This window comes from Mus musculus, chromosome 4 (genome assembly GCF_000001635.26).
Source record: "Mus musculus strain C57BL/6J chromosome 4, GRCm38.p6 C57BL/6J".
Classification (NCBI taxonomy): domain Eukaryota; kingdom Metazoa; phylum Chordata; class Mammalia; order Rodentia; family Muridae; genus Mus; species Mus musculus.
Window position 1 is genome coordinate 15,973,038 of NC_000070.6, and position 14,619 is coordinate 15,987,656.

The 14,619-nt window shown below is 40.9% G+C and overlaps 1 protein-coding gene across 6 annotated transcripts in view; it reads left to right on the top strand.

Moving 5' to 3' along the window:
• The window catches only part of Nbn (nibrin), a 35,003-nt gene that overhangs the window by 15,451 nt on the left and 4,933 nt on the right, over positions 1–14,619 (top strand). For all 6 annotated transcript variants that reach the window (XM_006537970.3, XM_006537971.2, XM_030253594.1 and 3 more), the window contains exons 9-13: positions 2,998–3,127; positions 6,104–6,376; positions 8,270–8,711; positions 10,917–10,985; positions 13,472–13,627. In XM_006537970.3, coding sequence (XP_006538033.1) covers positions 2,998–3,127; positions 6,104–6,376; positions 8,270–8,711; positions 10,917–10,985; positions 13,472–13,627 — 1,070 coding nt within the window. The remainder of the gene's footprint in view (positions 1–2,997; positions 3,128–6,103; positions 6,377–8,269; positions 8,712–10,916; positions 10,986–13,471; positions 13,628–14,619) is intronic.

Genomic DNA, 14,619 nt, shown 5'->3' on the forward strand with positions numbered 1-14,619 from the left:
AGTGTCTAAGAATACTGAACAGCTGAGGTTTACTATATATTTCTATGTTTTTTCTTTTGGAAATAAGTTGGTTTATTTATAATTATTTCTTTGAAAGAGTTTTTCCTGTTGTTTTGAGACTATAATTACGTCACCCCCCCCCCTTGTCTTCCCTCTACACCCTCCCTTGCCCTCCCTTCCACTCTTTCAAATTCACAGCCTTTTTGTCATTCATTGGTGGTGGTGGTGGTGGTGGTGGTGGTGGTGGTGGTGGTGGTGGTGGTGGTGTGTGTGTGTGTTATTAAATACTACCTGCTCGGTCTCATTTTACTTGTACGTTTTCAGGAGTAACCACTTGGTACTGGATAACCAGTTGGTGTGCTCTTCTCTAGAAAAGAGAATCTGCCCGGCTCTGAGCATTCCTCAGTTGCCTGTAGTTGTTTATGTAGGGTTGAGGCCTCCTGGTCTTTCTGCTGACCACTCCGGTGTTAGGGAAAATATTAAAGAGAGTACGGCATATTTCCACACTTGAGCTGCTTACTCTCTGCCCGGCCGGTCTCTCTGCCTCTAGCTAGCCCCAGCAGCCACTGATAGCTGTGGTTTGCTTGTCTATGGAGTTGCTAGTTCCTTCTCAGCCATAAACCCCCTGTGGACAGCGGTCCCACATTCCAGTAACCCAGTAAAACAAAACTCTAGAAGCTTATAATTAATCAGTCAGACTTATATATCAGTAAATTCTCAATTCACAAGATGCCACACAGTAATTTCTGGCAAATTGAGAATGGTACAAGCTGCCCACCTAGATTAGACAAGTTACCCCATTTATTCTATCCCTATATGATATTAAATCTACCTGTGGCTGTTTAAAATCACATGGATTCTGAATCATCCAGGTCCTCACCCTCCATCTTGCTTCCTCTCCTGTTTCCCAAGTCGAGCTCCGTCTCTGAAATTCTTAGCTCTCCACCTCCCTTTTCCCTTTCAATCACAGGCCTCCTGCTGCACTAATATTTAAATTAATTCAACAAGGAAAATCCTGCTAAACATCACCTTTTCTGTTCAAATAAAAAGAAACTTTTCTCTCAAATATAGATTGAGCACAAGTATTAGCATTTTGTAACTTATAAGGTATAAGATAGACCTAATACCCCGTCCAACATTTTTGACGATAAAATAGAACACTGTCGTCTATCCTAAATTAAAGGACTTACAATTCTTCACCTGACTTATGTCCTGTTTTATAGACTGTCTGCCAGCTGAAAACCATCCTTTCAAATCTGTTCTCTCAATGTAAATAGCCTAGGATGGCTATGAGACTATAAGTAGTCTTTCAACCCCGTCAGAAATCTGAGAATGACAAACATATCTGAAAATACAGGGAGCCTAACGCAGTTTCCAGAACTGAGACAAATTGTAGATTCAGCTGCCTACCCATAACAGCCCCAGTAAGTCAGGAAGTTGGAGCATCATTCTTTAGCCTTCTGACCCAGGACCATCTGACAGACCTTTGAAAAGCAGGAATTATTAAGGACTAACCTATTCTGTCTCATAAGAACTAAGCTGTCCTTACGTGTAAATTGTGTCCTTTCAAGAACACAGCTCTGTAGGAGAGATAGGGGAGAGATAGGCAATTTCTGCCCAGTGGCCACCTAGTCACAATGTACAGCCTTATCTGGAGGTAGGTAGATATATATATGTATATATATACATACACACATATATAGATAGATAGATAGATGCTCAGCTGCTTCTTTGGATCCATAAATGAGGAGCTGTTACTAGCAGATTTGTCTCAACAACAAGTGAATAAATAACATTAAATATCACGTTCTGTGGAAATAATTTTCTTTTTTTTTTTTTTTTTTTGGCTTTTCAAGACAGGGTTTCTCTGTGTAGCCCTGGGTGTCCTGGAACTCACTCTGTAGACCAGGCTGGCCTTGAACTCAGAATTCTGCCTGCTTCTGCCTCCCAAGTGCTGGGATTAAAGGCATGTGCCACCACTGCCCAGCTCTGTGGATTTCTGATGTTTTTGTAAACCAACTATCTATGTAAAGTAATCAGAGCTGTTCTCCACTAACTACTCTCAGCTATTTATAATTAAATATCTGAAAAAATCCTAGCAATAAACTCAAAGCCATGAATTTGCTATTTGGCCCTTAACTCGCAGGCTCAGTCATCTCAGATCGTTTATAATAACAGATATAGAAGAACTGGTTCTAAGCCCTGTACTTTTAAAATTTTTGTATCAATAGAAGAAATTTATACCAGTAAAACCCTTGATTTTACATCAAAATAAATGCTGTACCAGAATAAGAAATTATGACTTCAACTTAATAACAATTATAAATATTTCTACTAATTGAGATTATGGCTACACAATCAATTCTAGATATTTCCTCCCTGTACCAATTATGACCATTTCTAAATCCCCTAGAAAGACTAGAAGCTAAAGATAAACTCTTCACCATTTAACAAGAAAACTAAGCTACATATCACCACATTCCCAGAGAGGCCATCCCTTCAGTCTGTTACAGATCTCTCCAACTTTTTAGAAGTAGCGTTTGCCTTTTGTGTTGTGGATATTATGGGGTTGGGGGCCAAATGTGTCAGTCATTTAAGGTATAAACAATAAGCATGAAAATAGCCACTGGCCCTGTGGCAGGAGCTTCTTGCATCCTAGCCTCGTTTGTGGCATCTGGCCTCTGTTTCTGTTCAATGCTCAGCTGTATATACACACCACAGACACAGGTTTTACTTCAAATTGGAATTCTTCAGTTCAGAATATCCTGGGAAGTCACCAAGACAGCTGGGTGCTTTATTTGGTTGTAAGTGCATGTCTCACAAAGCCCTCAAGAGCCACTGGCTTTGATGTTCAGAGTGACAGGGTGACACAGCCCCTCTGGCTTCTCAGTCTATATATCTGTTTATGTTGCCCCCCAAAACAGCTTGAGGTTTTTATAATTGTTTCCATCTTATGCTTAATAGTTGTGTTTTTTTTTTTTCTTGCATGATGTACAGAATTAAAGACAACGACTCCAGGACCAAGCCTTTCCCAAGTCCTGTCAGCCAATGGAAAAATAATCCCAAGTGCTCCAGTGAATATGACCACATACGTAGCTGACACAGAATCAGAGCCAGCAGATACATGGTAAAGCATCTCAGCATGCTGTTGCAATGATTCTATCCAGGAAGGGCATAGAAAAAGCTGCTGTCTTTATCAGGACAAAGCATGGAATGGAGCGCCAGGGAAAATGATATCTCACAAGGATCATCAATTTTTTTCTTCTTCTTCTTCCCTTCCCTTCCCTCCCCTCCCCTCCCCTCCCCTCCCTCCCCTCCCCTCCCTTTCCCTTCCTTCCTTTTTTTTTTTTTTTTTTTGTTTTTTGGGTTTTTTTTTTTTTTTGACATAATTACACCATTTTCTTCTTTACTTTCCTTCTTCCAAATATTCCCGGTACTGCCCCCCCCCCCCCCCAATTCATAGCCTCTTTTTTTTCTTTGGTGTGTGTGTGTGTGTGCGCGCGCGCGCCTATTTGCATTCCTGAATGCATACCTGCAATCCGCTCAGTCTGTGTAATATCACTTGTATGCATGTTTTCAGGGCTGACCGTTTGGTACTGGGGAAGACTTTCTCCCGCTCTCAGCCTTCCTTTGTTGGCTGTAGTTCTTTCAGCAAGGAAGTGTTGCAGACCTGTGGGCTCTTGAACTTTGTTAGAGATGCTTGACCCTGTCTTTGTAGAATCAGAGTAGCTGTAGACCCAGGTGGCTAAGTGAGGGGGTAGTGTGGCAGAGCTGAGTTAGTCTACAAGCTGTTCTGTTACGGCTGTAGGGTAATTTTTATTAGTCTTTCAAATGTGTTTTAAAGAGAAAAAGTATTAGTGACTAATGAAATAAATTTAAAATAGAGTAGCCCATACATATATGTATTTTTAATTACCCATAATACATCATTGTCTAAAAGTATTGAATGGAAAAATTGCTGAAACTATAAATGTCTAAGTTTTAACTTACACTTCTGAAGAGCATGGTGTATTTCACAGCACAGCAGTTCTCAACCTTCCTAATGCTGTGACCCTTTACTGCAGTTCCTTATACTGTGGCCAACCCCAACTATAAAATTCTTTTGTTGGCACTTCATAACTGTGACTTTGCTACTATTATGAATCTATATTTTCTGATATTCAACCCCCAAGGGGTCACGACCCACAGATTGAGAGCCACTGTCACGTTATCTTACCTACATGTACAGTATTTCTTTGTTCAGTGGGTTCCTGCTGTCTATGCTACCTACCTCTTGGTCACTAATAGCTGTTGTGGTTTGGAGTGACTGGCTTAGCGCTTCAGTGCTGACATTCATGTGCTTTTACATAGTACCCGGATGCTACCTCACAGTGCCTAAATCATGCATCTCTTTAATCACATAGTGATTATTTTATGTCTTATCATAAGAAGGGTGGGTATAATGCAATATGATAGTTTGGGAGACACCACGTTCATGTAACTTTTATTATAGTACATGGTAATTGCTAATGTTTTAGTTTCTACTGTTAACCGCTAATTTAAGCCTACTTTATAAATTAGTGATATGTATACATAAAAATATGTATTTATATAATTTGTCACTATCATTGCATTCAGGCCTCAAGTGCCTGGTGGTCTTAGAATGTATTCCTCTTGAATTTGAGTATATTATTACAAATACGTTAGTTTGTATAATTGTTACAGATAGCCATCCAGCCTTGACCACACAGACACAGCTTGTCGCCAATTAAAAGATTTTTTCCAGGTCCCTGGACTACATTTAAGTATTTGGACCTAAGTGTAGCCCTAAGCATTTAGACCAGGAGGCTTTTAAAGGCAAAAACCATATCCTCAGCAGCTATGGAGCAGGGAGTGTTGCACAAACGGACAGTGTAACGGACACTAAAATAAATTAGCTGGGGCATCTTGGCCCTGGGTCCTAGAGTAGAGCTGGGTAATTTGCCATGCAATTCTCTATCAAGAGATCAAATTCTAGTTAAACCTGAAATGGCCTCAGTAAGAATACAGGATGGAGGAACTTCTGGACTGTTTTGTCATGTTACATAATACCTATAATTAAATATTTCTTATAATTTGGGAGATAATGTATTAGGTCATCTTGGATATCCAGATAGTTAATATTCATCCATACATGTCATTTTTCTATGGTTTTTCTTATTTGAAAAATTCTGTTTGGCTTTTGTTATCTCTGTGATAGTTTTTATTTATGTCTTATTTTTAATATTACACAAAAACATGTTCTATTAAGATATTTAATACTGTATGTTAGATTGTGTATAAATTTATACTATTATATTGTGGGCAGAACTTGTAAAAGAAATAGTTAATTTTTAGTAGTTTCTTGAAAGTGCTTTTTTTTTTTTTTTTTTTTTTGGTTTTTCAAGACAGGGTTACTCTGTGTAGCCCTGGCTGTCCTAGAACTCACTTTGTAGACCAGGCTGACCTTGAACTCAGAAATCTGCTGGCCTCTGCCTCCCAAGTGCTAGGATAAAAGACGTGCGCCACCGTCGCCTGGCATTATTTTTGTTTTTTGGTCCATTCAATCAGATTGCACAAAACAATGTATGTCTATAAAATATTTTTCTAGTAGTCTGGAGTTCTGCAGTAAAGACTACCATCTGGTTAGGTAGTCAGATACCAATCTGTCCAGTGTGATTTAAATGCACACACAGCAATCTATGTGTGATGCTGGAATAATATAGTTTTCTTGATTTCCTGTATTTTATTGTAACACTTTCTTTCATGAAGATAATTTAAAAATGTTTAAATAAAAATTACGCAGGCCTACCACCTTGTTGAGTATACAGTAGGATGCTAGGTTAGGGTCGTGAGTGTATCTGGCAGTGTTTCTGGGAGAGTATCTGAAGGTGTGTGCTGTGGGGAGCCTGCTGGGCTGTGTGCCAAGAGTATGATGTCACCCTTCAGGCACTAGACAGCCAGGATGCTTCTCTCTTGGAATGGGAAAATATGTTAGCCGAATTATTTTCTACTCTTCTGAAGTTGTTTTTATCAGAACATTTAGAGAGCTTTATTTGTGAATACACGTTGCACTAGTTGTTTGCCTCTCTCTCATTCCCTATAGTATGCCTTTGAGTGAAAGACCAGAAGAAGTAAAGATCCCTGGACTGGAACAAAGCTCTAGGAAACTTTCACAAGAAACATTCAATATAAAGGAGGCCCCTAAACCAAGCTCCAAAGCTAACAACGTAGCATCAGATACGCTGGTTAGAGGAAAGACCCCGAGCTATCAGCTTTCTCCAATGAAATTTCCTGTTGCAAATAAAAATAAGGATTGGACTTCTCAGCAGCAGCAGAACTCCATCAAAAACTACTTCCAGCCATGCACCAGAAAAAGGTATGTTGTCAATAATTCCTCTACTGTGTCTCTGAACACATAGTTCAACAGATAGATAATTATAGAGCAGTATTGTATTTAGCCTGTTTTGTTGGAAAATAAACAGAATGTTATCTATAGAAAGTATGTATCTGGGTTTTTAGAAATGTGTGTGTGTGTGTGTGTGTGTGTGTGTGTGTGTGTGTGAGAGAGAGAGAGAGAGAGAGAGAGACGTTTTTGGAGGTCAGAAGATAGCTAGAAGGTGTCAGTTCTCTCTTTTCACCGTGTGGATCCTTGGAGCCACTGCAGATTATCAGTGTCTTAGTAAGGTTTCTATCACTTCGATGAAACACCATGACCACAAAGCCAAGCTGAGAAGGAAAAGGTTTGTTTGGCTTACACTTCCAAGTAATAATCCATCCTGGAGAGAAGTCAGAGCAGGAATTCAAGCAGGGCTGGAACCTGAGGCAGGAGCTGACACACAGGCCATGGAGGGGTGCTGCTTACTGGCTTGCTTCCCACTGCTTGCTCAGCCTGCTGTCTTATAGAACCCAGGACCTCCGGCCCAGGGAGGCACTACCCACAATAGACTGGGCCTTCCCCTTAGCCCATTATTAATTGAGAACATGCCCTACAGCTGGATCTCACGGAGGTATTTCCTCAGGTGAGGCTCCTTTCTCTATGATAACCTAGCTTGTGTCAAGGTGACATACAAACCCATCCAGTGCAGTCAGGATTAGCGGCCCTCATCAGCTGAGCCATCTTGCTGGCCTACTGGTTTTATTTCTTAGCTTATTCCATCTCAGGTTTGTTTTTTGTTGTTGTTGTTGTTGTTGTTGTTGTTGTTGTTGTTTGTTTTCTGAGACAGGGTTTCTCTGTGTATCCCTGGCTGTCCTGGAACTCACTTTGTAGACCAGGCTGGCCTCGAACTCAGAAATCTGCCTGCCTCTGCCTCCCAAGTGCTGGGATGAGAGGCATGCGCCACCACGCCCGGCTCCATCTCAGTTTTGTCCTTAAAACCCACTAGGCCCATTATACAGACTGCACTTCGTGTTTCTTCACCTTCCTCCGACTTTAGCTTTGTTTTTGTGTGCTGCCTGTCTTTAAGAGAGATTAAACCAAAGTTCCAGAGTCACCTTTCTCGTCTTTTTCTATAATAACCTATCTTGGAAGGTAGGGAAGAAAGGGTAGTTTACTTTGGTGTAATCCTTAATTGTTTCCTCTCTGCCTCCCTGAAAGTCACCTCTCCTCTAGTGGACGTTTGCAGCCAGCTTTGTACTCAGATCTCTGACAACCAAGAAAGCAGAGAAGCAAGTGTCACTCCTCTGCACTGTTCTAAACTGTGTGTTAGCAAACGGTTTAGTACTCCCTGAGTGAATGATGTACTGTTGTACAGAGGACTGATAGAGACATGGTCACATACTAATTCCAGTATTCAGTTGATGTGTGTTCTAAGTGTAGCCTGTTTGGCTTGATTTCTTGACTCCAGCTCTCTTTAACTCATCAGGTAGAAAGGTTTTCATTGCCCATGAATTCCCTACACCGCTGAATAAGGTGCTGCCTTTTGCCAGCGGGCCCTGTGTATTTTTATATATTTCTCTTTTCCCTCACATTAGTTTATTGGGTGAGTCTACATTAGCAGAGGGGACAGGGCTCTTCAAATGCTTTAAACACAGGATCCACCTGTCGTGTCAACACAGTAGAAAGAATGTGAAGCACATACCGCTGGGAAGGTTGATTTTCAGTAATATTGCTAATAAAGTAGAAAGAATGTGAAGCACTGGGAAGGTTGATTTTCAGTAATATTGCTAATAAAGTCAGGAGAAGATTATGAGTTTCCTGGCCTGAGTAGGAAATAATGACAGATTCAACAAAATTCCTCGTTCCAACTTTGTTTTCCTTTTCAAACCTAAGGGAAAGGGATGAAGACAACCCAGAGCTGTCCTCGTGCAAATCATCCAGGATGGAGCTGTCCTGTTCTCTTTTAGAACAAACACAACCTGCCGGACCCTCACTGTGGAAAAGCAAGGAGCATCAGTCTCAGAATGCGACCCTGGACAGGGAAGCCGACACCTCATCTGTGGGTGGGATGGACATAGAACTCAACAGGAAGAGTCCTGACAGGAAACCACTTCCCACAGAAACTCTTAGACCCAGAAAAAGAAAAGATGTTGATTTAGCTACAGAAGAGGAAGTCTTGGAAGAGTTACTGAGGAGTACAAAGCCAGAGTTGGCAGTTCAAGTGAAGGTTGAAAAGCAGGAGGCAGATGACACCATCAGAAAAAAGCCAAGGATGGACGCAGAGAGGAATCGGCCCCTGAATGGTGGATCAGAGCCGGAAAGCAACAGCGCTCTTGTAAGTAACTGTTTACTGTATTGTGAGACAAGATCTCATGTACCCGAGGCTGGTCTCAAATGAGATGCATAGGGACAGATGATCTTAAACTTTGATCCCTTTGCCTTCACGTCATGAGTGCTGTGACTGCAGTTGAGATCTTTAGATGGCCTTGGCTTCTTTTCCTTAAACTCTGTCCCAGGTGACCTACTGTACACAGTGCGCACAGACCTGCAGAAGAGTGGTTGTAGTTTGAGTCACAGAAGTCCTTGCTCTGCCTCTCTGCCTCTCTGCCTCTCTGCCTCTCTGCCTCTGCTTTCTGCCTCTGCTCTCTGCCTCTGCCTCACAGTTAGAATCCAGATAGGAAGAAACAAGAATTGAGTACCATGTACCCATGGACACCACTAAAATAGCATTCTGTGAAACAACAAAAGGCTTTTATTTAATATGTAAGTGTTCATGATAATGTAATTAGAAAATAAAATTATGTTACTGTGTGTCTTAGTTAGGGTTTTACCACTGTGAACAGACACCATGACCAAGGCAACTCTTAAAAGGACACCATTTAATTGGGGCTGGCTTAGAGGTTCAGTCCATTATCATCAAGGCAGGATCATGGCAACGTCCACATAGGCATGATGCAGGCAGAGCTGAGAGTTCTACATCTTCATCTGAAGGCTGCTAGCAGAATACTGACTTACAGGCAGGTAGGATGAGAATCTTAAGGCTCATGCCTACAGTGACATACCTACTCCATCAGGGCCACACCTTCTAATTGTGCCGCTCCCCAGGACAAGCATATTCAAACCATGACACTGTGGTATATGGTCTCATTGTATAATTTTATTCGTATTTTACTATCTTGAAACTTACAGCAAACTGATGTAAGCAAGGGTGCAGCAAACCACCGGTCAGAGCACTGCATATGTCAGGAAAGGTTCTTACTATAGATACCACAGAGAGAATAACCACAGGTACTTGGGGAGGTCTGAAGCAGCATGGCTACCTCTCTGGGGCAGAGAGGAACCTAGCAGACAGAGCTATCTCTCTGGTGCACAGAGAAATTGGGGAGCGGCGCTCACTCATTATAAAGAAAAGGTATCTTAGGGTCAGGGGAGGGAAGCCTGTAAACTGGAGCATCATGGGAGTTTAGGGGGCTTTGGTACACATAACAGATACAAGTTAATAGGGACCAGAGGACCCTCAAGGTTACCATGGCATTTTACTATGTAACTAGATGCGCCATTTGCCTGTCTCCAGGAGGAACAGATGAGTAAGTGGCTCTTTCTGTGGCAGACAGCAATCCATTTCACAAGCTCCTGAGGAGTGCTGCCTTGGAGCTTTATCTGTCCACCTATACTGTAGTGCAGCCTAAACTGAGCCCAGATTCTCATCTTGAGACATCACGCTTTGGTTTGGGGGAGGGGCTAGTATTGGCAGTTCCCTTTGGATCTAAGGATGACGTCATAAATAAAATGTAGGAGTTAAGAGAGAATAAACAAGTTAGGATCTATTTAAAAATAGATCACTATATTCTAGAACTAACTTGTTTTTAGTAAGAATCTTTTCAGAAAGGTTTCAAAAATATTAAGGATATTTTATTTTTCTGGTACTCAGGAGGCAGAGGCGGGCATATCTTGTGAATCTGAGATCAGCCTGGTATCCTTAGTAAGTTCCCAGCCAGGCAGGCCTGCACAGTAAGACCCTGTAACCAAAAACAAATGAACAAAAACAAAGCACAAAAACCCTCACCTTGTAATTTTCAGGTAATTGCTGATTCTCTTGTATATGAGAGAAGTGGGATATATAGAGAGGATCTGTGAGCCCTTCAATCGACATTCCTAATTACTTGGACAGCATGATACACTAAGCATCACATAGAGGAATGGTATAGTTAACCAACCTTACTCAATTAGATTATTCTTCATTTGATTTTCTTAACCCATTTGGAGGATCTATCTTTGTAAATGTGTATGCAGGAAGGTTGGTCAGCAGCTTATTGATAGTCTCCCATCCCAGCCGGATAGAGCATCTTCTTTACCATTTTTTTTTACAATATAGGTTAACTGTTAATGTAATTTTCTGCTATGATTTTATGACTTTATGTTGTGTTTACATTTTGTTGGATATAATTTACTTTTATTTCCAGGTTCATAGCATGATCGTTTTTGAGGTTCTTAAAGAGATTATTTACAACTCCTATGAACAGTGTTTTTTATTTTTTAGCAAGAAGATGAAAGAGAAAAGAAAGATGAACTTCAGACAGAGTCGTGGTCAACAAAACATGAAATAGCTGTAAGGAAATTGCTGTATTCTTGCATACATTTGACTTAAAATGACTACCATCATAGACATTTCTGACAGTTTACATTTCTTTTTATAATTCTGGTCCATTTAGGAATTTGCCTATTCTGTAAAGAGATTATGCTGTAGCCATGAGACATTGAAGAGTATAGAGAATATTAGGTTTAACCGCTTTCTCTGTACTGCATGGATACAGTCTTGAGCAAATGGTTTTCTTAAGGAAAGTGGTTTATAAAACAGCTGACAACTGAAGCTTTTCCAGCAGGGTTATTGTCTATATCAAAATATGGTAATGTAGATGTGATACCTGTAAGTTCCAAAAGAATTAGACCAGTTTTACTTAAGTAAGGTTCTGATTACATTCATTATCATCAGATGAGCTTCTATGGGGGCATTTGTTGTTGTTATTTCTATCTGCACTCATCTTGCATATAAACTATATAGTTCATCAATTAAAAGGATTAATAGCTGGGTGTGGCCTATGCCTTTATTCCTAGTAAGGCAGAAGCGGGTGGATCTCCGTGAGTTCTAAGCAAGCCTGGGCTACATAGCAAATTTCCGGTTAGCCATGATTTCATAGTGAGACTCTTTCTCCGGAAAAGACAAAAAGAATTAGGATGGTCAGTCTTGATGTGTAAGTATTAGGATGAATTAGATTAGATAAGGATTAATTTAGAAATAAAGGGAATTGCAGATCCAGGCTATGAATTTTAAATCACTACAGTCATAACTAAGCTCAAACACATTTTTGTTAATCAGAACAGGAACTATTATAATCAATACATTTTTGCCACTGAGAAATGAGGTTTTTTCCTGTAGCATAAAAACCCAGATTCAAGGAACTCTTAAAAAGCTCATCTGCTCATGGTAGTGTTCCCTGTAAAACAGTGGCAAGATGCCTGAAGCAGTGGTAGTCAGCTGGCAAGAACGTGGTGGCTGGGGCAAGGCTTCCCATCCCGATTCATTTCAACTTTGGAAGTGTTGATTGTGTGGTGTGCAGTTAGATGTTGTCAAGGAAAATTGGGACCTTTCTGGCAGTCAGTGCAAGCCGTAACCATTGTAGCTTTGGGCACATCTCATTGGTTTGTTGTGCATACATTTCTTATGCAGTGATTTTACTAGGAAGTAACTGAAAAGCTGCACTGGGTCAGGCCAGCAGCATCCAGCCAGTGACATGGTTTTGGGGTGCAGGTTTGGTTTTGGCAAGTGCCCTGGAGCTTCTCATCCATGCAGTAAAGTAGCCATCACTGATTTGTGTTGCATATCACAGTCTGATTGAGACATGCCGTGTTGTATAGATAAGAGAAGACTGATGATACTCAAGCTGCTGTGTTACCTACTTCTTATCATCCTCATCATCATCATTGCTCAGCTCATAGGCCCCCCTTTCACCTTTCCAGTTTACTCCAGATGCTGAGCAATAGTTGACCGGTCCCCATGGTCCCCGTTCAGCAACTTCTCTTGTAGCTGTAAGATCTTCTTCTTACGACTGCTCACTTCTTGGCCATGCTTTCTGATGGCTGCCACCACATTCCTCGTTTTCAAAGCTCCTGCCTCTTTTGCCAGACCTCTTGAACAATCACTGCATTATATGTTCATTATATGTTCATATGTTCTTGGTTCAAGTGCTTTGCATGTAGTTTCTGATGACTTATGAGCCATTTTGAGCTCAACAAACCCACTCAGATTTCCTTTTGTCTAACATCATTTTTTATAATATAAAATAAGCAGAAAATAAAGTCTTTATAAAAATATAAAGCAGGAAATATACATTGCAATTCTATATTCTGAAATCACATTTGTTAAGAATGTGTTTCAGTAGCCGGGCAGTGGTGGCGCATGCCTTTGATCCCAGCACTTGGGAGGCAGAGGCGGGAGGATTTCTGAGTTCAAGGCCAGCCTGGTCTACGAAGTGAGTTCCAGGACAGCCAGGGCTATACAGAGAAACCCTGTCTCGAAAAACCAAAAAAAAAAAAAAGAATGTGTTTCAGTATCATCGAGCAGATTTTAACAGTGTAAAACAATACCTACTACCAATACGATAGTAGTAAATTACCTAAGCTCAGAACCTCACTGAACAGATTATCAGTTAATGACCAAGTGTGATCAGAATTCCAGATACTAGTCATGGCACCCAGTATTAATGGGGAAGAGGTAGACTGTGGTGACACATGTCAGGAGAATATCTATAGGAGGGAAGCTGGCTGAGGTACTACCCAAGCCTCTAGGTGAAAAACACTGTACACATCATAGCCTTCTAGGTGGACATGCTAGAGATGTGTTCAGAACTGTAGAGTTCCTGAGTCATTTTCTGGTTTTGAAATAGATATGATTGATCCCAAACACAAAGTTCAGGTGCCAGAAACAACTCTGTTTTCCCTTGGGTATTTGGACTTTTTTTTTCCTGTAGATCTCTAGATGACAAATAGATTTCCCTTGCCTTCTGATCTTATCTACCCTTTTAATCTCCACTTAAGAATAGTGATGGTCTTCAGGACAGCAGTGAGGAGCTGCCACGGAAACTGCTGCTGACTGAATTTAGGTCATTGGTTGTCAGTAACCACAACTCCACCTCCAGAAATCTATGTGTAAATGAATGTGGTCCACTGAAGAATTTCAAGAAATTCAAGAAGGTAGGTGTCTTTATTAACTGTGTCGCCAGAGGGCAGTGTTTGCATTGTTGTTAGAAACAACACTGGCACTAAATACAGATAAAAGGAGTAGTTAATGGGATTTTTTTTTTTTTTTGTATTTTGTTTTGCATTTTAAACTAATTTGTTTTCTGTTGTGTGTTATGTGGAGGTTAGAAGACAGCTTGCAGGAGTCAGTTCTTTTCTTCCACAGTGTAGGTTCTAGAGTATGAAGTCTTGATTGTTAAGATTGACAGCATGTGCCTTTATCTAATGAACCACCTGGCCAGCCTCTAAAAGCAGTATTTTGAAAACCTGTTCTATTTCTTCTGCGCCAAACAGAAGGGAAAAAAAATACTAAAAGACAACACAAACTATTAATAAACCTAGGACACTTAGAAAGAAATGTACTGACTGGTTGCTTCGTTCTGAGGCTGCTGTTTTCCCCAACTGAAGAATGAAGGAGGCTTTATTACTAAGGACAGAGTCACACGGGTTCTAATGTTGCTCTGTGACGACCTGAAATCGTTCTTCACCTCAGGACTTTATGAAGATAAGAGAGTTAAAGAAATAGTCAGAGTCAGTAGTGAAGTTTCATGGTTGGGATAGTATAAGTGAAACTGTGTACTCTGTCACTGTAGGACCTGATGTGTGCACTGTATCACATCACTTCCCTCTGTCACTGTCAGACCTGATGTGTGCTCTGTATTTATGTCACTTCCCCCTTCCTTTTACTCCCCCAAGTCCTTCCACTTTTTCCCACTCCTTGTCAAAGCCTCTTTTTCTTTCGTTATTATTGTTATCCACACAGAAATTAATAAATAAGTAGAACCTACTGAGTCTGTTCAGTGGCGCTCCTACTTGGGACTGTGATAGCTAGTTTTCAGAAAGGAGGCTTCCAGGTCAAATCCAGCTTGATTCTTCCAACTCAAGTGAATCCCAGCACTTGGGAGGCAGAGTTAGGCAGATTTCTGAGTTCGAGGCCAGCCTGGTCT